Source organism: Pelodiscus sinensis, chromosome 20 (assembly GCF_049634645.1).
Source record: "Pelodiscus sinensis isolate JC-2024 chromosome 20, ASM4963464v1, whole genome shotgun sequence".
NCBI classification, from domain to species: Eukaryota; Metazoa; Chordata; order Testudines; family Trionychidae; genus Pelodiscus; species Pelodiscus sinensis.
The window spans coordinates 27,388,949-27,414,197 of NC_134730.1; the positions used below are offsets into that span (position 1 = coordinate 27,388,949).

The following is a 25,249-nucleotide window of genomic DNA, read 5'->3' on the forward strand; positions in this document are numbered from 1 at the left end:
TCTAACTAGCTTCTATACTCTTGTCCGCTGGCTGGGTGCTTAGCAAAATTTAAAATGACATTCGATATGAAACTGATAACCAGTAAGTGTGCTCAATGAACGGTCTTCCTTCTAAGGCGTATGCCGCTGATTGGCTCCCTCACCCCACTGGAAAAGAGACGCTGCTGTTACCCTAGAAAGTTAAATTAGGGCTCTGGCAAGCCCCGAGTAGAAGCACACTCCAAACCACAGGGCCTTTGCTAGAAGGATCTGCTGCCAGTCACCTCCAGAGCTGCTCTAGCTGGAGTGCTTCTGCAATATGCCCCCAATGAGACATCTGCCTAATGAACAGGGGGCTGTATTCTGAACTAGCGTCTGTTTCCATATGGCTTCCCTGTGTATGTCCTCTAGCGAGTGTTGCATTCCTCTAGCGAGTGTTGCATTCATCCAGGCTGGATGAATGAACTCACAGGCCTGGATCCATTTTTGCATGGTTTGGATCTCACGTGAAAGCCACGAATGGAAACATTTCCTTTTCACCAAAGCTGCTACCTAGGCGGAACGCCGACAGGCGGAACCGAACCTGGGACCTCTGGAGCTTAGTGCATGAGCCTCTACTGCAGGAAGGGATGTTAAATTTAGTTTAATCAACTAATCTACTAGTTGCTGGATTTTCCATCAACTAGTCAATATGCGGGGGAGCTGCAGCAGAGCCAGGAGGTTCCTAATACGTTTCAAAGGCTGAAGGGCAGTGGGACTGGGTGTGAGCCAGGAATCAGATGATTCCCGGCTCGTGCCTGATCCCCACTACCTCCCTGTCCCTCCCCCTGGAGATGGTGCTGGGGGGGGGAACTGGCTTTTAAGCTGGCTCCCCCCAGCACCAGCTCCTGCTCCCCTTCCTGCCTCTGATAGAGGCTTTTGCTTATTGGATAGTTGACTAGTCACTTGCACCCCTAACGGCAGGGCGAGGAGCCATTTTTGGGTTGGGGGCCACTGACCCCCAGAAAATTCAGTCGGGGGGCCGCACACAAGTGTGAAGCAAAAAACCAAACCCTTCCTGACGTGACTTCTGACTGAGAAGCAGAAAGACAGTCCCCCCATTCCCCTCGCACACCAGAGCCTAAGGGGGCCCAACCTAGCAGATCTTCCGTGCTCCTGCCTCGCAGAGGGGCAGCAAGGGGGCTGCAGTGCCAGCAGGGGCTCCCCATTGATGAGGGAGGGGGTCCCTGACCCTCAGGGCCAGATTCAGGCAAGCCGAGGGCCACATGCAGCCCCCGGGCCTGAGGTCCCCCCATGCCTGCTCTGCTGTTTGAGTAAAAGCCAGCCTGCGGTCTGTGCTGCTAGTCGGGACAAGGAGCCACACCCACCAGGTGTGTGGGTTGCAAAGGCTTCGGGGACTAGCAGGCGATCGAACAGTCGCAAAGCCACAAGAGTCAAAGGCAGCTGTGGAATTGCTGTTTACTGGAAAGCCCAGGGGGCAGGGAGTCATGGGCACTGTGCCCGGCTCTCTTCCGGGTCCCTGTAATCATTTCTTGTGCCCTCCATTTACCCTTTTGCGAAAGGTGGATCCCTGCCTAACTCAAGTTGAGATTTTCTTTTTTAACCTGAGTGCCCCTCCCGGCCCTGTGATATTGTCTTCCCATGTGGTTTAATCTTTAGTGCTGCAGCAGAAGGGAAGATCAGAGAGGCCTAGCTTTTAAATGGACATTATTGTCTAACCTTTCCGAGCTGATGATGAATGAGGGAAATGGCACATTAATCTTCAAACAAGAAAGGCAAACCTCTCCCCTTCTTGGTTAACCCGCCCCCGCCCCCAAACCTGGCTTCAATGTGAGTGCATTTTTCAAGAGAAGAAAGGTATTCTTAGCAGGGAGTCAAAACACAAAGGCAGATATTTATGATGATAAAAAAAAATCCATGTCCAGGGTCGTGCCTGTATTTGTTGGTGCATATCAATCTAAACGGGATAGGATGCTGGCATTCTGCGGAGTGCATTAGCAGCCTGTAGCGGTCCTTAATGGGGAAGATAATGTTCATACAGCCGTTAAAAGCAGGGCCGCACTGGCTGCCTTCCATATCTTTCCAGCGAGAGTCAACAGTCAGTTCATCTGCTAGGGCTTGCTCTTAAGAACCATACTGCCCAGTTCCTAATGCCCTGGCAGAGCTCCTGTAATTTCTAAGGAGATCATCTCCAAAGGGCATTTTCCCCCCCTGTTTTAACATTGACCCAACGGGATTTTATCTGTTGGATATGGGCACGTTTCACTGTGTTCCGAGAGCAACTTTACGCAGTGTTAAAGGATGAGTGGGTTGGTGCAGTTTAAAGTAACGTAGCCTTCCCCCATGCACCATAAAACATCGTGTATTGGGATTGAAACACTGCCCTGAATGGGAGTGCTATACGGTCGGGGATTATAATTTAACACCGTGCAAATAGCTCTTTAGCTAATGGAGAGGCCTGCCAGTGGGACAGGTGTGTTAAGAAGCCTGATTGTGACCTCAGACTTGTCGGTTCAATCCAAGCTCTTGCTCCCAATTTTTGTGAAGTGATTGTTTCTCCCCTCCCCCGCCGCCATGTTCGATCGCTCATAACGGACCAGTCGATGCTCGTGGCCCAAATCGTTATTCAGTCATTCCAAATGCCTTCACGACATAAAGATGGTACAGTCTGGCATGGAGAATCCATCCCATTATTAAACGTGGCCTTCTTTCTCTCTTTACACAGATGCCGACACGGCCCTTTGGGTAAATGTGTGCATTGCGTACCGCTAGAGGTAAACCAAACCCTTTCACTGAAGTGACATGTCTTTGTCTAAACTCTGTACCTGCTCGATCGCTGCTTGAAGCTCTGTCTGTAGGGGGGGCAATTCTGAGGGGCAGGTTCCCTGGCGCGTTGCCTATGGCCGCCTTTTCGCCTCCGTAAGAAAGCCGGCCCTTTGGCTGTGATGCCAACCTAGGATGCATCATGATTAAAGCATTCGTTTGTCTGCAGTAATGGATTTACCAAATGTGGTGTAGTGTTAGTACCTTGCTGGTTGCTATGCTTGGGCTATCTGTAAGCATGGCCCAGCAGGGGGTATCCTGCCGCTCCCAGGATGGTAGCAAAACCAGTTATACAAGTTAAGGGAAGAGAGGGACAAAGGACTTGGGGGGGGGGGGGAGGTCAGTTGCTGTCTAGGAAGCATGGAGAGAACAGGCTAAGCTGGGAGCTAGGGGTGATGGACCCTAACCCTAGGAGCCTGAGCCATCCTGGCCCTGCCCCCGGTAGCCACATCACATCTGTGCTGTGCTGTATTCTGGAAAATCAATAAACCCCTCTCTATTCTACTGGCTGCTACGGGGGTGCAGGATCGGGGAAGCCCCAACTCGTCGTCACACCAGAAAATACTTGTAAAAGCCCAGCAAGACCTTTGTGTGTGAGGTTCTGTCTTCTCTCTCCACTCTCATTCCCAATCTCTGTGCCTCTCCTTGTGTTCATTTCCCATCCTTTCCCCTTCCACATCCGAATCTCAGTGCTTCGCCACAGGTTTCCACCGCACCATTGAGACTGAAAACAGCCATAAATAGCTACAGAAACTCTCAGCTGTTTCCCTGGTGGACAGTCATAGTTCCCCCAAAAGCCTACCCCAGTGGGCTCCTCCTTCACCCCATGAGTTCTGAGTGTTCTTTGTGGAGGTGTTTGATCTGCTGGTCTTTGCATTTGTCATTATTTAAGAAGCCCTCGTGCCTTTGGCGCTAACTGTGCTTTGTGGAGAAAACTGAAGCTTTGAGCACGCATGAAGCGATATCAAAAATATTGTGAAGACCCGTGAAACAGTTAAGGGACATGAAAAAAGCCCACAGTTTCTTGATTGTTTCCACACTGGGAGATGGTAGAAAGTTGAATCTAGAACACCCATTTGTTCAGTGATCGATGGATTACCAGACAGGTGTCTGACCCGGGTCTCCTTTGTACGGTGTTTTTTGGCAGCCTTTTGATGAAGATTATTTAAACCATCTGGAACCTCCCGTGAAGCACATGTCATTCCATGCCTACATCAGGAAGCTGACCGGAGGAGCAGACAAGTAAGAAACTCTCAGCAGTTAAGGGAATCCTGTAGCTACAACAAAGTGCCCAAACCTTGCCTGAGTATGTTGGTATTGGCCATTATCTGGTAAGCCTGGGGGGATATGAATGCCACGGAGTCGCTTCACTTTCAGCTGTGGCAAGGTAATTGCATACAAGCAGCATTGCTGACATTGGGACGAAGATGATGTAGAAAGAACTAGTTGGAGTTACCAGGCGTTGCTTGGTCCCACTCCCTGCTGGCCGATTCGCGCTCCTCCCCCCCCCCCCCCCCGCCCCCATCCCTGCTTCCTGCCGGCCAGTTCTCCTCCTCCTGCTCTCCCCCGACCAGCTCTGCTTCCCACTGGCCACTCCTCCCCCAATCTCTCCTGGCCAGCCCCACTGCCCCTCTCTTCCCCCCCCCCCCCCCCCCCCGACCAGCCCTGCTTCCCGGCTCTCCCCCTTCCTCCCAGCCAGTCCCACTCCCCTCCCGACTGGTTCTTCCTCCCTCCCACTCCCATCAAGTGTGGCCAGGTTTTGTTGTTGTTGTGGTTTTTTTTAAGACTACGTGGTAACCGTAGCCACAGGGGGCAAGTCGGATGCCCGAGCCGTTCACGTGGGGTTGGGGAGAGTCCCGGACGGTGCTTTGGGGCCACAGGCGGTGGGCACGTGACTTAGAGTGGGCGGGGCTGCCCCTGCAGCGCAGTGTGGCGGGTTATTTTTAATGTTTACAGGTTGAGATTGGGCCCGATTGGGTCCAAAAGTACCTTAAAACCTTCTCCTGGAGGAAAGGTTATCCCATGGAAAGTTTGGTTGCGGTAGATCCAAGTAGTGTCCAAGTTATTAGAGCACAAACATACAAACCTTCTCCTTTCTAGATTAGATAGAGGGCACAGTATGATGAAGAAGCCAGAAGGCTGGATCTCAGGGTGGCCTGGGCTGTGCTTCGGTGGGTCAGGAGAGCCACAGTCCACTTCTACTTTGCAGTGAAATATTAAGATTTGTAGAAAACGAAAGTTCAGGTTCCTTGCTTGGGAGTGGGGGTGATATCATCTCTGGCACAGACTGCCTGCGTGACCTTGAGAAAGTCTCTTGGCCTCAGTTCTCTATCTGCAAAATGCAGATGATGTCACTTCTCGCCCTCGTGAAGGGTTGTAAGGATGAACTCATTGCTAAGAGATACTTTGATTATATCCAGGAATGTACCAGGAAAGCTGGAGGAGGTGCTGAACAGGGAGGGTGTTTCTCTTATTCAGCTAGCTAGTGAACGGCAAAGGCAAACCTAGCAAGGAGTCCGGGGGCACCTTAAAGACGAACAAATTTCTTAGGGTGTCAGCTGTGGTGAGTTGCAGCTCACTGTGTCAGATGCAGGATGTGCACGTATCAGGTAGCGGAATCGTATTCTTTCACTTCATGCATTTATAAGTGATCTGCCATTCCCCAAAGCGCAGGCCCTGCAACGTTTGTTCGTCTTTAAAGAGCCACCTGCCTCCTTGTTGTTTTTGCTGAAACAGACTCACACGGCGACCCCTGTGAAAGACACAAAGCAGGGCCGCAACCTGATATGCCCAGGATCCTCGTGTGCCGGGCAGCGTCCCTTTCCCTGAAGCAAAGGACTGAGAACATGTCGTAGTATAGCATGCCTTTCCCTTAAAGAAACACGTGGCACCTTCCCCTGATCGCGTGGCATCTTGTCTTGCTGAAAGCAAACTCAAGGCCGGGCTCTTTCATTTTAAGACAACTCCCTCTTGCAAAAAGTTTTACACACATAAAAGGAAACAAATTTTAGTCTGCAGAATAACGCGCTCCTTGTCATGTACTCTATGCACTGCTTAAACTGCAGCCAAATGACTTTTATCTGCATTTCCGAGGCTTTTGCTGGAGCCATCAGCTTACTGGAAAGCTGTCCAGTCATTAAAGCAGAAGGACCAGGACTCCTGGCTTCCATTGCTAGCTCATCTACTGACTTGGCTGTGCGTCTTTGGACAAGTTGCAGCATCATGCCAAAGTGCAAAATATCAGCGCACAAAGGCTATGTCTAGACTGGCATGATTTTCCACAAATGCTTTTAACGGAAAAGTTTTCCGTTAAAAGCATTTGCGGAAAAGGGAGTAGATTGGTACGGACGCTCTTCCGCAAAAGCACTTTTTGCGGAAAAGCATCCGTGCCAATCTAGACGCAGTTTTGCGCAAGAAAGCCCCGATCGCCTTTTTTGCGCAAAACAAATCTGAGCTGTCTACACTGGCCCTTTTGCGCAAAAGGACTTTTGCCTGAATGGGAGCAGCATGGTATTTCCGCAAGAAGCACTGATTTCTTACATGAGATCGTCAGTGTTCTTGTGGAAATTCAAGCGGCCAGTGTAGACAGCTGGCAAGTTTTTCCGCAAAAGCAATTGCTTTTGCGGAAAAACTTGCCAGTCTAGACACAGCCAATATGTCTTGTGCTCTGTTGTATACAAGGGGCTTGGTTTGCTAGATTCTTTCTAGGCGGCAAAAGGCATTAGAATAGGCTAAAGAAACCCCCCTTTCTCCCCCTCTTCTTCAGGGGGAAGTTTGTTGCTCTGGAGAACATCAGCTGCAAGATTAAATCTGGGTGCGAGGGGCATCCTCCCTGGCCAGAGGGCATCTGCACCAAGTGTCAGCCCAGCGCCATCACGCTCAACAGACAGGTGAGCCTTGGCAGGGCGCGTTGCAGGCCCTGTGCTCTTCCAGCCGTGATTTACCTTCTCGTTTTTGAATGGGAGACCGCGTCAATGCGAACAGCCAACCTGGCCCTTGGGAGCCTTTGCCGTTGCTAAGAAAATGGCCGTCAGCGTGTTTAGCTGCTGCAGAAAGAGACTCGGAAAAGTTCTGGGTTCAGTCGTTTCCCCCCAGCGCAGAAGATACTGATGGGAGCTAGGCTGGGGCTTCTCAACTCTCCGTCCACATAGGCCCCAAAAAGCCACCCACAGCTTCTCCTTGCCACCCATCGAAATTCCACGAGGCTTTGAAATCCGAAAGGGTTGTGGGGTTAGGGTCCTTGCCAGGAGCCAGAACTGATTTTAGGTGCTGGGTATTTGGAGCGCTTCCCCCTCGTCCTGCCTGCCCTGCGTTCTGCTTGGAAGGAGGGGGGGGGACACGGAGGGGTGCTTGGGAGGAGGGGGGGGACACGGAGGGGTGCTTGGGAGGAGGGGGGGGACATGGAGGGGTGCTGCAGTAGGAGCTCGGAGCAGGGAGGGTCAGAGGAGGGAGGAGGCGGGGAGCAAGCTAGCTGCTTCTCTCCCCTTGCTCCGGCAGGAGTCTGATGCCTTCCTTAATCGTTTGGGGAACATCCCAGGCAGGTCTGGAGAGACACGACTGGACTGGAAGTTAGGCAAAGTGGAGTTGCTTTCATTGGTCTGGAACTGGGGAGATGGCCTAAAGCCTTCTTGCATTCTGTCTGACAGAAATACAGGCACGTTGACAACATAATGTTTGAGAACCACACGATAGCGGATCGCTTCCTAGACTTCTGGAGAAAGACAGGGAACCAGCATTTCGGGTACTTATACGGCCGATACACAGAGCACAAGGACATCCCTCTGGCGATCCGGGCTGAGGTAGCTGCCATCTATGAACCGCCACAGGTAAAAAATAACTCCACACAAGAACGTCACCGTTTTATTTCTTAAAGATCGTGATCGTGAAACCCCCTTTGTTCCCTGACCATCACACGTGAGATTTCATGCACTAGCTCCAAAAGGAAAACTGTCCAGATGTAAATCATATACAGTGAATAATTGTCTGTGCCATCTTAGATTAGTGCTGCTGCCTCTCAGATTTGCTTTTCACCGTTTATCTGATTTGAGTTGCCCGAGCACAGGGAAACGCAAAAGGAAATGAAGTGCAAGTGATTCCCTGAGCGTGGGATTCACTTTCAGGTTGGAGGGGTTTAGGTTGCAAAGACTTCGGCGGGAAATTTTTGTTCTGGAATGTTTTGAGACAGCCACACCAGTTTGGTTCAAAACGTGCTCATGCAAATATCTCTGTTGCCCTTAAATGTTATAAAAACAGTGATAAAATCGACATTTGGGGTCAAAGTGGCATTGCTTCTCTTTAGTATATTAGACTGCCACATAGACATCTGCCATTGCTATGCAGAAATGGACAGATCTGGTTTGAGCGGAGTGCCTCAGGTTTTAGCTTGGTCTTGGTAGCCTGCCTTTTGGAAGAAAGTGAATTACCACGGGACAGTGTGTCTCCCTTTCTGCGGATCTTGCTTCGAGCTCTGTCAAGTGTGAAGATGAGCAGGCCTCCATCTAATTGCAGACCGGATCAGTAGATTAGCACAGCGGTCAATTGCATGTTTGAACCTCTACCATGGCATTTTGGGTTGTCTTTTGTCTGTGTTTAGCAAGGGTGGGGAACCCTTTTCTTATCAGGGCCACTGACTCCCAGAAAAAATCCGTCACGGGCCACATACTCCCTGGGGGAGGGGCACTCAGGCCAATAACGAGGGGTTCGGATTGTAGGAGGGGGCTCCGGGCAGGAGGGTTGGGGTCTGGGTGGGAGTTCGGCAGCTGATGGGGGCTGGGGCAGGAGGGGCGGGTGCAAGCTCTGGGAGACTAGTTTGAGTATGGGAGGAGACTCAGGACTGGTGCAGGGTGCTTACCTAGGGCAGTCCCAGGTGGTGGCGGCGCTCAGCGCCTGCCCTGGCCCCGTGCTGCAGCTGCTCCCAGAAGTGGCTGCGGCCTGCACGTCGCTATGACCCCGGCAGGGGAGGGGTGGGCAGGGGGCTCCGTGTGCTGCCCTCGCCTACAGGCACCGCCCCCGCAGCTCCCATTGGCCGAGCTTCCCTGTCAGCGGGAGCTGCAGGGGTGGCACCCATGAGCAGAGTGTTGCGCTTCCTTGATTGCCACGAACCAGCATCCGGTCTTAGGGCTTCCAGCCTGCAGTGCAGAAACTTGCTGCAGGCTGGATGAAATTGAGCAGGCGACCTGTGGGCCGGAGGTTCCCCACCCGTAGTATTGCTGGGAAGTTGAGCGCTTGGGCAGCCACGAAGGAAAGACTCAGATGCCACCCAGCTGATTAGGAGAACACCCACCACTGGAATCATGTTTCTACTGGTGGTGCACATCACACATGCCTTGGTGCACACAAGAGAATTTATTCTACGCATGGATGGTTTTTAAAAAAAGAGGGAACATTGCCCACCCATGGTGCACAAGACCATAAATACATAGTGAACTTGAAAATAAAGACTTCAGATTTGTTACTTGTAAAAGTCACTAGGTGGCACTAGTCACTGTCTAGAAACCCTTTCTGGCCTTGTCTGCACAGTGTTGGACCACACCCTGTTCTAGGAATAGGAATTCCAGCAAATCCAAATACATTAAATCTCTTTTATGTAACTTAATAACTGACTCAAATGTTAAAAAGCCGAAGCTTTGTAAATGTAATGATGGAATTGAACATGTCTAGCACTGTAGTGGGACGGGCTGGGGGAAGGAATAGCTTTTATTTTGGACCAACTTCTGTTGGTGAGATAGACGAGGTTTTGAGCTACCCTGAGCTCTTCCTCAGGTCTGTGTAGCCCCAAAGCATGTCTCTCGCCAAGAGAAGTTAGTTCAATTAAAGCTATTGCCTCCCTCACCTTGTGTCTCTCTGTCCGGGGACCAGCATGGCTAGGATGATGTGCAGTCGTGTATAGGGATGTTAAGGACTAGTCGACTAGCTGACTATCGGATAAGCAAATGCTTATCGGATAGTCAGTCAACTAGTCAATTCCCCTCCCCCACTTGCTGCCTGTATCAGATGGGGGGAGGGGAAGGGGGTACTTCAAAGTGGCAGCACTGCACAGCTGAGCCCGTGATCAGCTGTGCGGCGCTGCCACATGTGGAGCCCAGGGTCAGCTGGGAACTCCCCAGCTGATCCCGGGCTCCAGTGCGGCATTTCCGCGGAACCTGCGATCAGCTGGGGAGTCCCCAGCTGACCCCAGGTCTGCATGGCATTTCAAAGCGGCAGCGCAGCATGGACCCCGGGGCCAGTGGGAGACTTGGTCCCCCGCTGATCCTGGGCTCCATGTTGCGCTGCCACTTTGCAATGCACAAAAGCCCCCTCTGGAGACTCTTGTACATTTCAAAACTGGCACCCGCCTGCAGCCCAGAGTCAGCAGGACTCCCCAGCTGCATGTGGAGTTCTTCATTCCTCCTTTGAAATGTACAAGAGTCCTAGCGGAGGCTCTTGTACATTTCAAAGGAGGAATGCAGAAGTGCCTATTGATTAGTCATGTAGTCGATGGAGTTTCCATTGACTACTCGACTAGTTAATTAACCGCTAGTTACCATCCTTAGTTGTGTGGAGTGAGCCCAGCCCCTGAGGAGAGCAGTGAGCAAGGACAGTCACAAAGCTGAGGCTGCAACTTTTAAAAGCCTCCGGAGCTCAGTGCCTGAATCCCCACTGGTTTGGGGTGGAACCGAGCAGCCAGGTCCTAGGCCTTGCACTACCCCTTTTGCTGGTGAAAGTATTGTCAGTCAGAGGTGTGAAGGCTGCAAAGAGTGGCTACATGGGAGACCTTACAGCCGTACAGCTGCAGGAGTAGGCTCCGAAGTGTAGCCGTAGCCGCTAGCAATGTGTGTTTAAAAGGCTAAAGCGCAGCAGGGGGATCTGGTATGAGCCAGGAATCAAGTGGCCAGGCTCACGCTGGGTCCTCCCTGCTGCGCACCAGCCTTTTCAATGTATTAAGAGCCGGCAAGGACTTTGTACATTTAAAAGGCAGAGCTACAGCGGGGTTAGCTCTCGGGGCCGGGAGCTAACGCCACTACAGCTCCCCTGCTTAGTGACTAGTTGATGGAAAATCCATCAACTAGTCGATTAGTTAATTAACCTATATTTAACATCCCTAATTGGCTAATCGATTAAAGGGGGGACGAGTGGGTGGGCCACTCCAGCCCAGCGGAAGCAGCACGTGCCTGCGGGGCACCCACTCCTGCTGCGGACAGAGGTTGTGGCCAGCCCTTTCTCCGCAGCAGGTGGGGAGCTGCTCCAGCCCCCACCGATTAACCGGTTAAACTGTCCCATCCCTAATTGCAGTTGTATGCCGGTAGCGTGTGATAGGCCTAGTCCGTACATGTGCACAGCCCTCTGGGGAGGTACGGAGCATGAATTTCATTCATCCTGATTCCTCCGAGGGACTCCAACGACAAAGTCAATCGGTTCTGTGTCAGCACTGAACGTCTCACCCAGCTCTTTGAGAAGTCCCGTGCGTGTGAATAGCCTGTAACCACTCTGCTGAGGTTGTTAAATGCCAGCCCAGCCAAGCCAGCTTGTTGGCACAGTGTCCTTGGGAGCCCTTTGTAGGTGCTAGGCCACACACAAGCGTGGAAGCCAGGACACTTGGAGTCTCTCAGCACCACAGTGGAGTGTAAGGCGAAAGAGAGGGAGCCGCCTCCGCTGCTCTGGGGAGAGAAAACTCTGCTCTTCTGCGTGGCAGAGCATCTCAGCCTAACGCCGCAACAAAGCTGCCTGCCTTGGAATGCACCCCAGTGGCAGAATATTGTTTTCCACAGCTGGGAGGAGGGCCTGGGTGGGCTCTTGCATTCGCGACACTCCTTCTGAGCTGCTCTTCTCCTGTTCAAAGAGATACACCATGAGCAGAGATCTGCCACGGCCAGCAAGTTCAGAAAATTGTTCTTGTCTGTGTCGGGGTGGGCAATCGTTTTTGCAGTGGGGCTACTCCACGAAATTTGGGAAATCATAAGGAGTCGGCTCTGGGACCCTGGAAGGGGTGGGGCCTCAGGCAAAAGGGGTGGAGCTAGGGGCTAGAGAGAGAGAGAGAGGCTGTGTGTGACAAGGAGACTGACACAGCTGTGTGCGTGTGACTGGCACAGACTGGGAGAGTGTGGCACTGTGTGTGTGTGTGTGTGTGTGTACAGGGACTGTGTGTGTGAGGGATAGAGACTGTGGCATAGAGATTTGTGTGTATGTGTGTGTGTATGCGCGCTGCATAAAGACTCTGTGAGAGGGAGGGAGAGCTGGCTGCTGGAGAAATCTTTGGAACAGACCACTGCCTCTAGACCATAGGTTCCCAAACTCCCGGGGGAGGGGGGGGGGGCATGAAGAAATTCCAGGGGGGGTGCAAGGCAACCCAGCCACACATACCCCGTCAAACCCACCCCAAGTTTTGCTGCTATTTTTTGGGGAGGGGGGCGTGAGGGTTTCTCAAATCAAAAAGGGGGGCGTGATGCCCAAAAGTTTGGGAACCGCTGCTCTAGACAGTCTCTCTTGAAAGGTCCGAAATGATAGAACCTGGTTTGTCCCGGGTTTTGCATGTAATGCTGGTTTAGAAGCAAGCTCTGTTGTTCCCTTACAGATTGGTACCCAAAACAGCCTGGAGCTCCTGGAAGACCCGAAAGCTGAGGTGGTGGATGAGATTGCTGCAAAACTTGGCCTGACAAAGGTAGTAAAACGCTGTTGGCTAATGTGTCTGGGCAAAGGAATTCTTGAGTCTCTCTCTGCAGCAGTGAAAGGACCATAAAATCATAGAATCCTAGAACTGGAAGGGACCTCGAGAGGTTATCAAGTCAGTGCCCTGCCCTCATGGCAGGACCAAGCACCGTCTAGACCGTCCCTGACAGGTGTCTGTCCAACCTGCTCTTCAATATCTCCAGGGATGGAGATTCCACAACCTCCCCAGGCAACTTATTCCAGTGTTTAACCACCCTGATGGGAAGTTTTTCCTAATGTCCAACCAAAACCTCCCTTGCTGCAGTTTAAACCTATTGCTTCTTGAACTGTCCTTATCGGCTAAGGGGAACAATCTTTCTCCCTCCTCTTTTTAACACCCTTTTAGGAACTTGAAAGCTGTTATGTCCCCTCTGTCTTCTTTTTTCCAAACTAAACAAGCCCAGTTCTTTCAGTCTTCCCTCATAGCTCTTGTTTTTTAGGCCTTTCATCATTTTTATTGCTCTTCTCTGGACCTTCTCCAAGTTCTCCACATCTTTCCTGAAATGCGGTGCCCAGAACTGGACACAACTCTCCAGCTGAGGCCTGCTCAGCGCAGAGTAGAGCGGAAGACTCCTCTCTCATCATTTCTCGCCTGCTTGACGGAGTAAAATTAAGGCTGGACACATTCTGAAATCGACTTTGTTTGTAGGGGGCCAATAGCCCTTGTGTTTCTAGGGGTTCAAGTCAGTGGTTCTCAGTGTTGTCCACAACCGTCTTGCAGGTGATTTGTGGGCTCGGGGCACACCCACACCCTGCCCCCCACCACACACCCTCCTGGGGAACCTGTGCTAGTGCTCCAGCCCCATGGCATCCCTCCTCCCCACACGGTTGGAGCACCAGCTCTGGCTTCTCGCTGCAGTGGGAGCTCAAATCTGGCTCCTGTGCTGCCACTCCCCCAGAACGGCAGCACACAAAACCACTCACCTGGAGGCTTTCTGCGCTACTCCTATTGGCCAGAATCACAGCCAATGGGAGCATTAGGGAGGCAGTGCCTGGGAGTGATGGGAGCCAAGTAAGCGCCTCCCATCCCCACCATGCTCAGACCCTGCACCCCTCGTGCACCCTCTTCCTGCCAGAACCCTGCACCCTCCCACCTCACTCCTGCACCTTACCTCCTGGCCAGACTCCCCTTCTCCCCCCCACCTCCTACTGCACCCATTTTGTCATCCTAGGTGGGTGGCTAATGGCCCGCGGAAAGGTTTGCATTGAGGGGGGTGGGCCGTGGGCCAAAAAATTTGGCACATTCGTGGGATGTGTGTTCTTGGGGGGGTTAGTTCTTTCTTGGAGAGGTTTTGCGGTTTGCTATCAGGATCCCAGCTATCCGAGCCCAGTGCCTCTCTCTGAGTGTTCACACGGGGCAAGAATTCACTTGTATACAATGCAGCTGTGGAGTTCAGCTCTTAGTTCTTTATTTCTCTTGTATCTGCAACCTGTCAGTCATTTAATCAAGACATATGGATTTCAGCCTCCTCTGTATGCAGATGACTTTCAAATCTATATTTAATTTTCTGGACTGTCTGAGGGTATCGCTCGCCCTGCCATGGCTAACACTAAGTATTGAATGTGCTGAGATTTTTCTGATGTTGAATGTTTTCAAGCTGGAGGCCTTGTTTGCAGTCAGAGGTACACATACATCCTTGATGATCTCTCTTGTTCCCTGGAGATAAAAATCTGTCTCTTGCTGCCAGGCTGTGTCTACACTGGCAAGTTATTCCGGAAAATCAGCCACTTTTCCAGAAAAACTTGCCAGCTGTCTACATTGGCCGCTTGAATTTCCGGAAAAGCACTGACGATCTAATGTAAAATCATCAGTGCTTTTCCGGAAAAACTGTGCTGCTCCCGTTCGGGCAAAAGTCTTTTTCCGGAAAACTGTTCTGGAAAAGGGCCAGTGTAGACAGCACAGTAGTGTTTTCCGTAAAAAAGCCCCGATTGCGAAAATGACGATTGGGGCTTTTTTGCAGAAAAGCGTGTCTAGATTGGCCCTGGATGCTTTTCCGGGGAAAAGTGCTTTTCCGGAAAAGCGTCCTGCCAATCTAGACGTGCTTTTCCGGAAATGCTTTAACGGAAAACTTTTCCGTTAAAAGCATTTCTGGAAAATCATGCCGGTGTAGATGTAGCCCCAGTGTCTGAAGCAAGGAGTTTGATTATGGAGATACAACTATTTCATAGAGCTGGTAGGGACCTTGAAAGGTTGTTGAGTCCAGGTCCCTGCCTTCACGGCAGGACCAAGTACCATCCCTGGCAGATTTGCCCCAGATCCCTAAATGACCCCCTCAAGGATTGAACTCACAACCCTGGGTGTAGGAGGCTAATGCTCAGACCACTGAGCTATCCCTGCCCCCCGAGTTGGTAGATGTCATTAGACCCCCTGCTTTCCCTTTGCACCTTGCATCGGTTCCGTTCAAATGAGCCAGGTTGAAAATGGATCGTTCCTGAGTGTTGGCTGCAGATCTGTCCTACGTGCCATATCGGTCTCATGGCTCCCTGCGAGTGCGGAGCAGCGTTTCTTAGCTCAATGGCTAAGGGAGGGTCTGAATAAAGAGGTGTCTGTACGGTGCATGCAGTGAAGAGGCAGGAGTAAGTTGTTTCTCAGCACAGAGCAGGTTGGGATTGGGGATAAATTAGAATTGAATGGGAAAGTGTTCGCTTGATATTAACGAGTGACTGCTAGTGTCAGAAAACGAGATCGCCGCGACACCATGTCATCTCCTGTTGTGGCTGATGCGGCTGCATTCGAAATATTGCACAGCAAGTGGCTTTTTGCTGTGGGGGGAGGCTCAGAGGCCTGCAGCCTCCAGGTTTTTCCATGAAAAAAATCCCCAGTAAGACAGAAAGAGCTGCAAGTCCCTTCACCTGCTTGGCTGACACGGCAGATGTGTGAGTTGTGTTCAGACGAGCGAGAGGCGTTTCCTTCAGGGGCCGCACAGCAGGCCCTCGTGCGGGGGGAGGACCATCTTGGAGGAGCGAAAGAAGGCTGCCTTTTAAACACAGCGGGGGGTTGTTTTGTTTCACTTCAAAGGTCGGCTGGATATTCACGGATCTGGTCTCTGAAGATACGCGGAAGGGGACTGTTCGATACAGCAGGAACAAGGTGAGGCGCAAGCGCATGAGTAATTACGTTCTGCATTTATTGCTGTTTCTAGGGCATCATAAACGCAGGCTCTGCCAAGCAGAATCCTGCCCCCAGGGCCTGAAACTGAGGGCACAAGTCAAGCCAGCGCAGCGTAAGGTGGGATGTGCCCATTCCAATTGCAGTGGTTCATGGCACACATGGGTCTTCAGTGGCATTTGAAGGAGGAGGCAGGGTTGATGGGAGCCCGCCACAGGCATATGAAGCAGCATGAAGTCTCCTTCGCCCACGCTTGCGAAAGAACGATCGATTGAGATGCTTCAGCGGAGGGTGGGAACAGGAGCAGGCGCACGTCCGTGGTGAAAGTTTGGGGAGCAAATCAACACGACATCTTACACAAACTGCACTGCTGCGTGACCCTCAAGTGCTAGTGTAATGTGTGGGAAACTGAGGCACTAAACGGTGATGTGACTTGCCCAGGACCGCACTATCCTGGACCAAACCAGGATTAGGACTCTGGCCTTCCTGACTGCCAGTCTCCTGTGTTCAGTCCTCTAGTGTTCCATTTGCATGTTACACACAAGCTTTCCTCAGATGCATGTTGCTACCACAGCATCGTCGATTGCACTCCAGTGAGATGGGAGGGGGGGTGCTTCTCATAGCTCCAGCATCTTGCTATGTTTTGTTTTTATTTTTTCCTAGGACACATATTTTTTAAGTGCAGAAGAGTGCATCACTGCTGGAAACTTTCAGAACCAGCATCCCAACATATGCCGCCTGTCTCCAGATGGTCACTTTGGATCCAAGTTTGTCACTGTTGTGGCTACAGGTACAACTTGGCATGGAGTTGCTCTTCAACCCTCATTTCTCCTGGGATTTGCTCTGAGTGTTACCCCCAAAGGAACATACAGTTCTCCCCAGTCGGGCTCCAGACTGTGTTGACCATTTGAAATCTTTTAGTTATCTCCCATCATTCCACGTAATGAGTTTTAGATCAGTCCCAAACTCCTCAAGCAAACCAGATTTCCCTTATTCCATGTTCTAACTGTTGTTTTTCCAGCTGTCTCCATAGGCCCCTTACGTGCAGTTAGGACCAGTGGAGTGTATGCACACGCTCTTCACCGCCATAAAATTGTCAGCCAGGAGGTAGGGAGCAAATAGCGCTAACAGCCAATATCCTGTGGCCAGCGGCTGCCTGCCTGTTTGTTTTTTAAAAGTTATAGCCTCTCTTCAAAGCCTGCTCTTGAGTCTCCACAAAGAGCAGCAGCCTGAGCACCTGGCGGAACATGCGTTGCGGGGGCGTGGACTTGTGGCGCTCAAGACCAGGTTCATAAACTAGCTGTCCACCAGCTGACTGCATTTTTGCTTGGGGAGGCAATTCTCCCTCGGGTGCCTCGTCTCTGTTGTAGTTACTTTAGCGAGCAGCATTCTCATACATGGTGGTTGCATCACATGTCCTGTCTTCAGAGCTGTCTGCACTCGGGAGCAGTGGCCTCGCTCCATTGAGATAGGGAATGAGTATTTGCCCCGTGTACAGCAGAAAGAACGGAGACCCAGAAGTGGTGACTGGAAGCGTTGCCTCTCCTTTTTTCCAACTATGTGCAAAGTAATTTTTTTTTATGTGCACCGAGGCATGTGTGACTGTGCGCCACCAGTGGAAACAAAACCTAGCTGGGGCGCTCTGCAGACATGGGTGGCATTTGAATCTCTCCTGAGTGGCCGCCCAAGCAGGCAGCTCACAGGGAACACCGATGACTAGCCATTGGAACACCATTTGCTTCGGGGGTGGGCCGCCTTTTCAAACCAAAGAGCCAAACTACGTCAAAATCTAGAATAAGTACCCAGCAAAGAGCCGTATACGAATGCCCATTTGCATGACTGAAAATATACAACTTACTATTCTTGGTAATTGACGTGATTAACAGTAGCACAAACGAGACATGGGACTTCTGCTGCTGCATCTTTTTGCACATTTCTTTAATGTTTACATCACAACCAGTCAAATCCAGCTTTGTGAAGGCATTCAGGCTGTCTGTCAATCTTATGGCTGGGTGTGGGGGTGCAGGAGTCTGGGCTGAGGTGTATGAGGGGCTGAGGGCAGGGGGTGTGGGTGTATGATGGACTCAGGACACAGGGTTGGGGGGGGGGTGAAGGTAGGGAGGATCAGAGACCACCTGCAGGTAGGGTGGGTCCTCCAGAGACCTAATGGATAAAGCCTCAGCCTCTGGAGCTTGGGGCTGTGGGCTTGAGTCCACCTGGCTTCCCCCCACTCCCCGATCCACCCCTAGGAGCAGCAGGGCGGGCAGCTTTCCCTGGAGCTGCTGCCAGGGTGGGAGCAGCAGGGCAGGCACCATGCAGCACACTATGTGCCAGAGTTAGCATTTTGATTTCCGTTGCATGTATTTTGGAAATGACACAAGAGCCATGTTTGGTTCCGTACTGAGCCGTAGGTTGCTGACGCCTGCGCTAGCTCTTAAGGGCATTATGTCCAGATCTTGTAAGCTGGAATGACCGAGGCTGCAGTACCAGAACACAAGAGCTTCGGAGGTCTTGGAAGTTCCTCCTGATGCTTTACTATAAAGCAGGGACTTTTAATTCCCTCGTGTATCCATCAGCGCAAAGCAGGTACCGTAAAACCCTTGAGTGAAATTCGCAATCTTCCGAAGGGAGTGAAATGTCTGTGTCACATACGTAAAATAACGACCGTAAAGTACCCACAGGCTTCCGTCACATCGATTTCAGAATCCCCGGGAGGGAGCTTTTTACAGAGACCCTCTGAAGAGTGCAGTGGATTGTTCTGCTACACCTGGCCAATTAATGCATGTGCTGGGGAAACTACAGCCTTCAAAGTGCAATGTGCCCTCGGCGCCAGGAGATGTATTCATTTAAGGGGTCCCTGAACCAAATTCTGGGGTCTATTTTAAACAGTGGGGAAAAAGCATGAATTCCAACGAGCATCCAATATAAAGTGCTAACGTGCAATGTTAGATCGCCTCCTCTGAGCCCCAAGCTTCGTAGATGTTTCTGGGGCCTTTTTCAGTAAGAGGTCTGTGAGCTCAGACAGCTGCCTCGCACGTTCCAGTCTGCAAAACGCTTTCGTTTCTTACAAGACAAACATGCAAATCCCTTTTTAAACAAGGTGTTTTCCTGGGTTTGCTTTGGTCAGGTCTTCTTTGTGTCCTGGCCCACCTTTCAGTTCTGGGAGTGTTTGCCAGGATCAGAGTGAGACTGAAGCTAGAAATGAGAGGTTAGAAAATGAATGTTTCCTTTTCTGATCACCTGGGCCAGATACAGTTCAATCAGCTTGTCAGGTTTGTACAAACACTCGGTTTGTTCCTTGCACACGGTATAAGTGTAAATGTGTGGTTTGCGCTAGCGATGTTTAAATTTAGTTTAATCAACTAAACGACGGATTTTCCATACACTAGACGATTTAGTCGATAAGTGGGGGAGCCGCAGCAGGGTTAGCTTTCAGCCCCAGGAGCTAACAGGCTCTTATTATATTTAAAAGGCTGAAGCGCAGCAGGCCGGGAACCAGCTGTCCCAGCTCGCGCTGGGTCCCCCACGCTGCGCTTCTGGTTTTTAAATGTATTAAGAGCCAGTAGGCATTTAATACACTTAAAAACCAGAGGCGCAGTGTCTGGGACTGTGCACGAGCCAGGAACCAGCTTATTCCCGGCTCATGCGCAGTCCACCCTGCGGAGAAGGTGCTGGGGGGAACCACCTTTTAAGCTGGTTCCCCCAGCACTGGCTCCTGCCTCCCCCGCTCCTTGCTGCCTCTGATAGAGGCAGCAGGGTAGGGGGGGAAGGACTAGTTGACTAGTCGCTTACATCCCTCATTTGCACCATCATCTTTTCCTTTTTAGTGTCTGCTGCATGGATTCATTTCACTTCCCTTCATGGTGTCTGGATTCCCAGATAGCAGCACACCCTTCACCATTTATACGTGCCTGATTTTCTCTGATACCTCCTTATGCTCTAATAGCGGACGTGCTGCTGATGCTTGAACTAGCCACATTAAAGCGTGGATTTTGTGATCCACGAGGGAGCCATCTGCAGTTAGGGTTTTGACTTTCTGTTTTGTGTGTCAAAATTCCTCTGGCCCATCCATTACTGGCTGAGACAATGCTGTGCTCGTGTTTGCCAGGTGATCAGTCTAAGTTGTAACCTGGAATTTGCTGTGTAGACCTTAATGAGGACAGCAGGAACTGTGTGCCTGCATTTAATTTTGGACAGTGTTCCTGCTGAAGAAGGAAGATGAAGGGGCGTGACTCTAGGCCCTGAGGTTAAAATCTTGGCCTAATAAAACACATAGCAAAACTCCCATTCACTTCAGTCCATCCAGGGTTTCATCCCAGGAATTGGTGCCCTTAGTTTAGCTGTGAAAATGCTGGTGAAACCGTGTGCAGTATAAAGTAAATACAGGACATCTATGGGAATCCTTGCTTACTAGCTCATCCTCAAATAGCAAACTATTTACACCGCTTGCAATGCTAACTAAAGCCGATGGCATTTTTAAGCTGGCTGTTTAAAGTAGAATGCGGTCTACTGGTGTCTTGCAAGAATAAGTAAATTCCTCCACTGCCGTGGTGTAAAGGTACTTTTCCATTCTAGGGGGGCCCGACAACCAGGTGCACTTCGAGGGTTACCAGGTCTCCAATCAGTGCATGGCGCTGGTGCGGGACGAGTGCCTGTTGCCGTGCCGGGACGCCCCGGAGCTCGGCTACGCGAAGGAGTCCAGCAGCGAGCAGTATGTGCCTGACGTATTCTACAAGGTAAGGGCGAAGACTAAACGTAGCAGCCAGTGTGTGTGAGAGCGCAGCGAGGGCTAGTTCTGGAAGCTGCAGTATCCAGCTGAGCGAAAGGCTGTCTTTGAGGTGTTGAACTGTTTTGGGTAGGCGCCATTCACCGCATGTCCCCAGGAAGTAAGTGTGCAAGCGCTATTTCCTCCTCATAAAAGTGCTCTTCTGGTTTCCAGCGCAGGAGTAGCCGTTGGCTATCTGGCCTGTAAATAAGGGCAGCAGTGATCCACCTGGGGCCGGTAGCAGGCACTCTGAGTTAACCACATCGCCTATGTTTATGGGCTGTGGCTGCCACGCTTCTCGGTGGCCCTTTAATCCCCCGCCAAGCGGATTTGCTTCCTCCCCTCAGTTATATTTAGACCCGGTGTGCGCTGGAGCACGATGCGCCAAGTTAACGCAGCAGTAAAAGCTGGTTCCTAACAAGGTGGTGAGAATGTATTGTGTGCAAAGCTTTTCTGAGACACCCACAGAGCAGCACCAGGCCCTCTGCAATAACACACTGAGCAGGAAAATATAGGTCAGTCTGTCCAAACAGAGCACCAACCAGAACCAAAGGAGGAGACACACACACACACACCCAGCCAAAGGGGAACAGTCGCCTGCGAGTGCAAAAGCAGGGAAAAAAGGGGTTGCTTAGAGTGAGTATTTAATTAAAAAAAAAAAAAAGGCAGGAGCAGGAAAGCGGCCACACAGGGTCAGAGCAAGGTCCATGTAACACAGTATCTGACACTACCCCGCCTGCGACTGGCCACTGGAGTAAGCCACCGCTGTCTGCTCCACTCAGCTTCTGGCCGTCGGAGGTTTAGGCTCACCCTGCGCGTGGGCTTGCATCCCTAATAGCCACTGCTAAACCGGTCCTCCGCGAACGTATCTAGGTCTTTTCTGAACCCCCGTTTGCCGTCACCACATCCCCTGGGAATGAGTTCCCCAGCGCTGGCTTTTCGCTCTCTGGCGCTAGCGTCAGCGCCTGCGGTAAGAGCCTTCCTCGTGAGTCTCGGAGGCCCCTCCTGACGCACCGTGGAGGCGAGCCACGTTCAGAGCCAGAATCTCCAAGAGAACCGTACTGCAGGGGGCATGCCAAAGCCCTGTCGGTAACAGGACTGCTGTAGGTGTGGGGTATGTAGTTTTCACGTGCAGTTTGTTCCAGAGGAGTATTGCCTCGAGTTGTTTGTTCCTGGAGTTTTTCAGACCGCTTGCATTTCCAGAATTGGGTTGGAAAGGTCAGACTAGGATCTCGGAGAGATCAATGGCGCCTGCGGCTCAGAAGTCCTGCTTGCCGTATTTTGGTGCTTCGTGAGCAAGTGCGGAGAAAATTCAGTTCATGGAGAGGCTCATCGACGCATTAGCCATCCGTCCCCCAAGCCAGCGACGTCATCCTTGTTTGTAGCTGAGGTCTGGGATCAGATCTGCTTGTGACAGTTCCTCCTGGCGTGTGGAAGACCGGTCGTTAAGTAGTGCAGCCCAGGCCTGGCTGCCTTGTTTGCAGCTGTTAAAAAGAGCGCAGCGTACACCACTGAGAGCCAATCTTGCCAGAATACTTGGTTGGGCCCCAGAGTGGGGCTGAGTGAAGAGGAGGAAACTGCTGATTGGTGAGCTGCTCGGCACCTTTTTTTCCTGCCTTGATGCCACCTGAAATTGGGGGACACACCTTCCAGGCATCTCTCTCCGTCGCTCTAGTAGTCTCTCCCTGTTTGTGTGCTTCTCAAGTGTGTTCTCACCAAAGGGGCTGGTGTCACGTCCCCAACACAGCTGAAGGTCTTGTTGGCATCTGATCCAGAGGCCAGGAGCGGGGGCGGTTGTGCTTGTTTGGAGTGGGAAGGTTCAGCTCCATCTCGGAAAGTAACGACTTTCTGCGCAGGTCAAGGATCATCGCATTGTGCTCCAGCCCGTCACCATTGCAGAATGCTGCGTGCCGTGTGTTTGTGAGACGTTCTCAGGGTAGCAAGAAGCCAGGGGGGCAAGTTCTAAACTCTAGTTTTAACCCAAAGCAATCATAGAACACTAGAACTGGGAGGGACCTCGAGAGGTCGTCCAGTCCAGTCCCCTGCCCTTATAGCAGGACCAGTCATGGTCTATAACATCCCTGACAGGTGTCTGTCCAACCTGCTCCTCAATATCTCCAGTGATAGAGATCCCACAACCTCCCTAGGCAATTTATTCCAGTGCTTAACCACCCTAACAGTGAGGAAGTTTTTCCTAATGTCCAACCTAAACCTCCCTTGCTGCAATTTAAGCCCATTGCTTCTGTCCTATCCTCATAGGTTAAGGAAAATACTTTTTTCTTCCTCCTCTTTTTAACAACCTTTTGGGTACTTGAAAGCTGTAATCATCTCGGTCATCTCTTTTCCAAACTAAACAAACCCATTTCTTTCAGTGCAAGTAAACAACAGATTACACCAGCGTTCTGTGGAAATTTCCATGCACCAGTGATTCACGGAGTCAATCTTTAGGTTATTCCAAATGTTTTCTAACTCTTACCCAGAATTGTCGTTTCATGATGTGCGATAGGAAGGCTTGAGGAGTGCTCTGGTGGGCGTAGTTGTCCTTTGAATTCAAACGTGTTGGCTTCAGGGCCTTGACTTTTTCTGGAACATTTTAAAACTGCTGGTGAGCTTAGTCACTTTGGTTTTAAGGACCATTTGGGTCTCATTAAATGTAAGAAGGCCTGAGGTGAGGGGCACGACCTCATCATCATGGGGTGTGTGACAGCACGCCCGGCGGAGCATTTTGTTGGGCGCAAGAGTCCGGAGCAGGTTTAGCCTTGCAAGGAGACAACACAGATGGTTAGTAAAGTAACCCCTAGCCGCTCCCATTGGCAGAATAGCAGAGCATTACTGTAGGCACCAGGCAATATCTAGCTTGACAATTAGTCTCCTTCCTGTTCTCTTTTTGCCTCCCTCCCGAAGTTGTCGTGCAGGGTTGCTGTGTGTTCAAGCAGCGGCCACATTTCACCTCACGTGGCTGTGCCTCTGGTGAGCAAGAATAAGCTATCCAAGTAGTGTGGGTATCAGCGTAACCAGCATTCTGGGAGGAAATGGCCATGTTAATTCTACGTTGATTGTGATGGTTGAATGAGGACCAAGAAGCCAATGTTTGGGCAGCGTGGAATGTATTTATAGAGCGATTTGACATCCAAGTGGGGGAGGGCCGCGTTTAAACGTCTCTCCACTCTTTGCATAAAGCAGTAGATGCATTTAAACTCCTGCCAATAGGAAAAGATGATCTGTGTGAAACTGGAGAAATGTAAAGCAGCAAGGGTACTATAATCTGTTCATCACATAAGGAAAAGATCTTGTATCTTTACCCTTAGCCGGTGTCGTCTTTGCTCTTGAAACGACTGAGAAATTTCTCTGAATTAGTAATGCTGCAGAAATAGAAGTCTGTGTCAGGGATCAAAGCCACGCAGCTGGGAGAAATTAGGGAGAGTGTTACAGGTTCAAGGACTCTGGCAAGCAGGCAAAGAGGGGCTTCAAGGCAAAATAACAGTTCTCTTCACTCATCAAGCCTTTCTTGTATGGCGCACATCAAGATGCATTTGTGGAACGGGGTCAGAGGCTAGTTTGCCCTTCAGTGTGTTACAGCTGTGGCTGAAAATAAGGTTCCCACGTGAATGAAAGTGACTCATCTCAATGGTCTGTCAGCTGTAGACAAGTCTTCAGTATCATGAAAACAGGAAAACTGATGGCACCAGATTTGCCCAGTTTCCTAAACCAAAGCATTTTTCCGTGGCGTCTTGCATTGCGATTCCTCTGTGTCTGTACTTTTCTCTTGATGTTGGCTTCTTGCCCTACTACTCACAGAAACCATCCCATTAGCACTGGCAGCACAGTGCTTTTGCCGTGCAGGAGTTCAGTCTGCCAGGTGGGAAAGCTGGAGGCTTGTGCGGGTGTGAAAATTGGGAGTGTTCAGAACTAAGAATATAAATGATCCTGCTGAATTTTCTCATTGTGATCAACTTGAAAGGAAAAATCCATCGCCCTGGTAAACCCAGAGGGTCAAGGAGCGGGATTGGTGAGGACTGTCAGCTGTTGCCGTGCAGAATTCTCTTCTATTATGATTAGGGCCCCGTCAAATTCACAGGCAGAGGGTTTTACAAATCGTAAATGTCATGATTTCAGCATTTAAAAGTGAAATGGCACACTGTCGTAACTGACCCCAGCAGGAGTTGTGGAGGGAAGGTCACAAGGTGGAGGTTGGGGGTGGGAGGCGCAGTACTGCTGCCGTTCTGTATTGCTGCTGGCAACAGCGCTGCCTTCAGAGCTGGGCAGTTGGAGAGCAGCAGCTGCTGGCCGGGAGCCCAGCTCTGAAGTCAGAGCCACCACCAGAAGCACAGAAGTAAGAATGGCCTGGCATGGCACAGCATGGTATTGCCTCTCTGAGTTCTGCCCTGCAGGGCTGGGCCCTTAGTCAGCAGCTGCCACTCTCCGATCACCCAGCTCGGAGGGCGGTAGCGCAGCAGTAAGGGTGGCGATGCTGTGACCTCTTTCCCCCCCCCCCCCACACACACAGTCTCTTTTGGGCCCGGACTTCCCATTGGTCTGCCCTGTGGAAGCTGTACAAGGTAAAAGCACACACAAGACCAGGTCTCCTGGGGATGGTGGGGGGGTTCCATGGTCATGACTTTGGTGGGGCTCTGATTATAATGTTGCAAAAAGACTGGTTAGCCCTTCTCAACAACAGTCGCTCTACGCCAGCCTGCTAACGTCCCCCTCCCTCACGCAATGGCTGTAATTGTGATGGTAACCGTTCTGTCCACTAGCACGGGAGACCCTGGGGGTGTGAACCTCCTCTTGAGTTCCTTTCCTGGCTGCAGGGGCAGCTAAAGGTTCCACCTCATCTCAGGACTCCAGAAGGCTTGGGTGTAAGTCCCTGCCCTCTGTCTCCTCCACCC

The 25,249-nt window shown here is 51.2% G+C and overlaps 1 protein-coding gene across 1 annotated transcript in view; it reads left to right on the forward strand.

The window, feature by feature from the left end:
- Positions 1–25,249, forward strand: part of NPLOC4 (NPL4 homolog, ubiquitin recognition factor) — a 49,594-nt gene that overhangs the window by 8,368 nt on the left and 15,977 nt on the right. The window contains exons 5-12 of the mRNA XM_075904055.1: positions 2,705–2,753; positions 3,950–4,044; positions 6,569–6,692; positions 7,449–7,628; positions 12,353–12,439; positions 15,506–15,577; positions 16,259–16,385; positions 20,171–20,331. Of these exons, the coding sequence (XP_075760170.1) occupies positions 2,705–2,753; positions 3,950–4,044; positions 6,569–6,692; positions 7,449–7,628; positions 12,353–12,439; positions 15,506–15,577; positions 16,259–16,385; positions 20,171–20,331 (895 nt within the window). The remainder of the gene's footprint in view (positions 1–2,704; positions 2,754–3,949; positions 4,045–6,568; positions 6,693–7,448; positions 7,629–12,352; positions 12,440–15,505; positions 15,578–16,258; positions 16,386–20,170; positions 20,332–25,249) is intronic.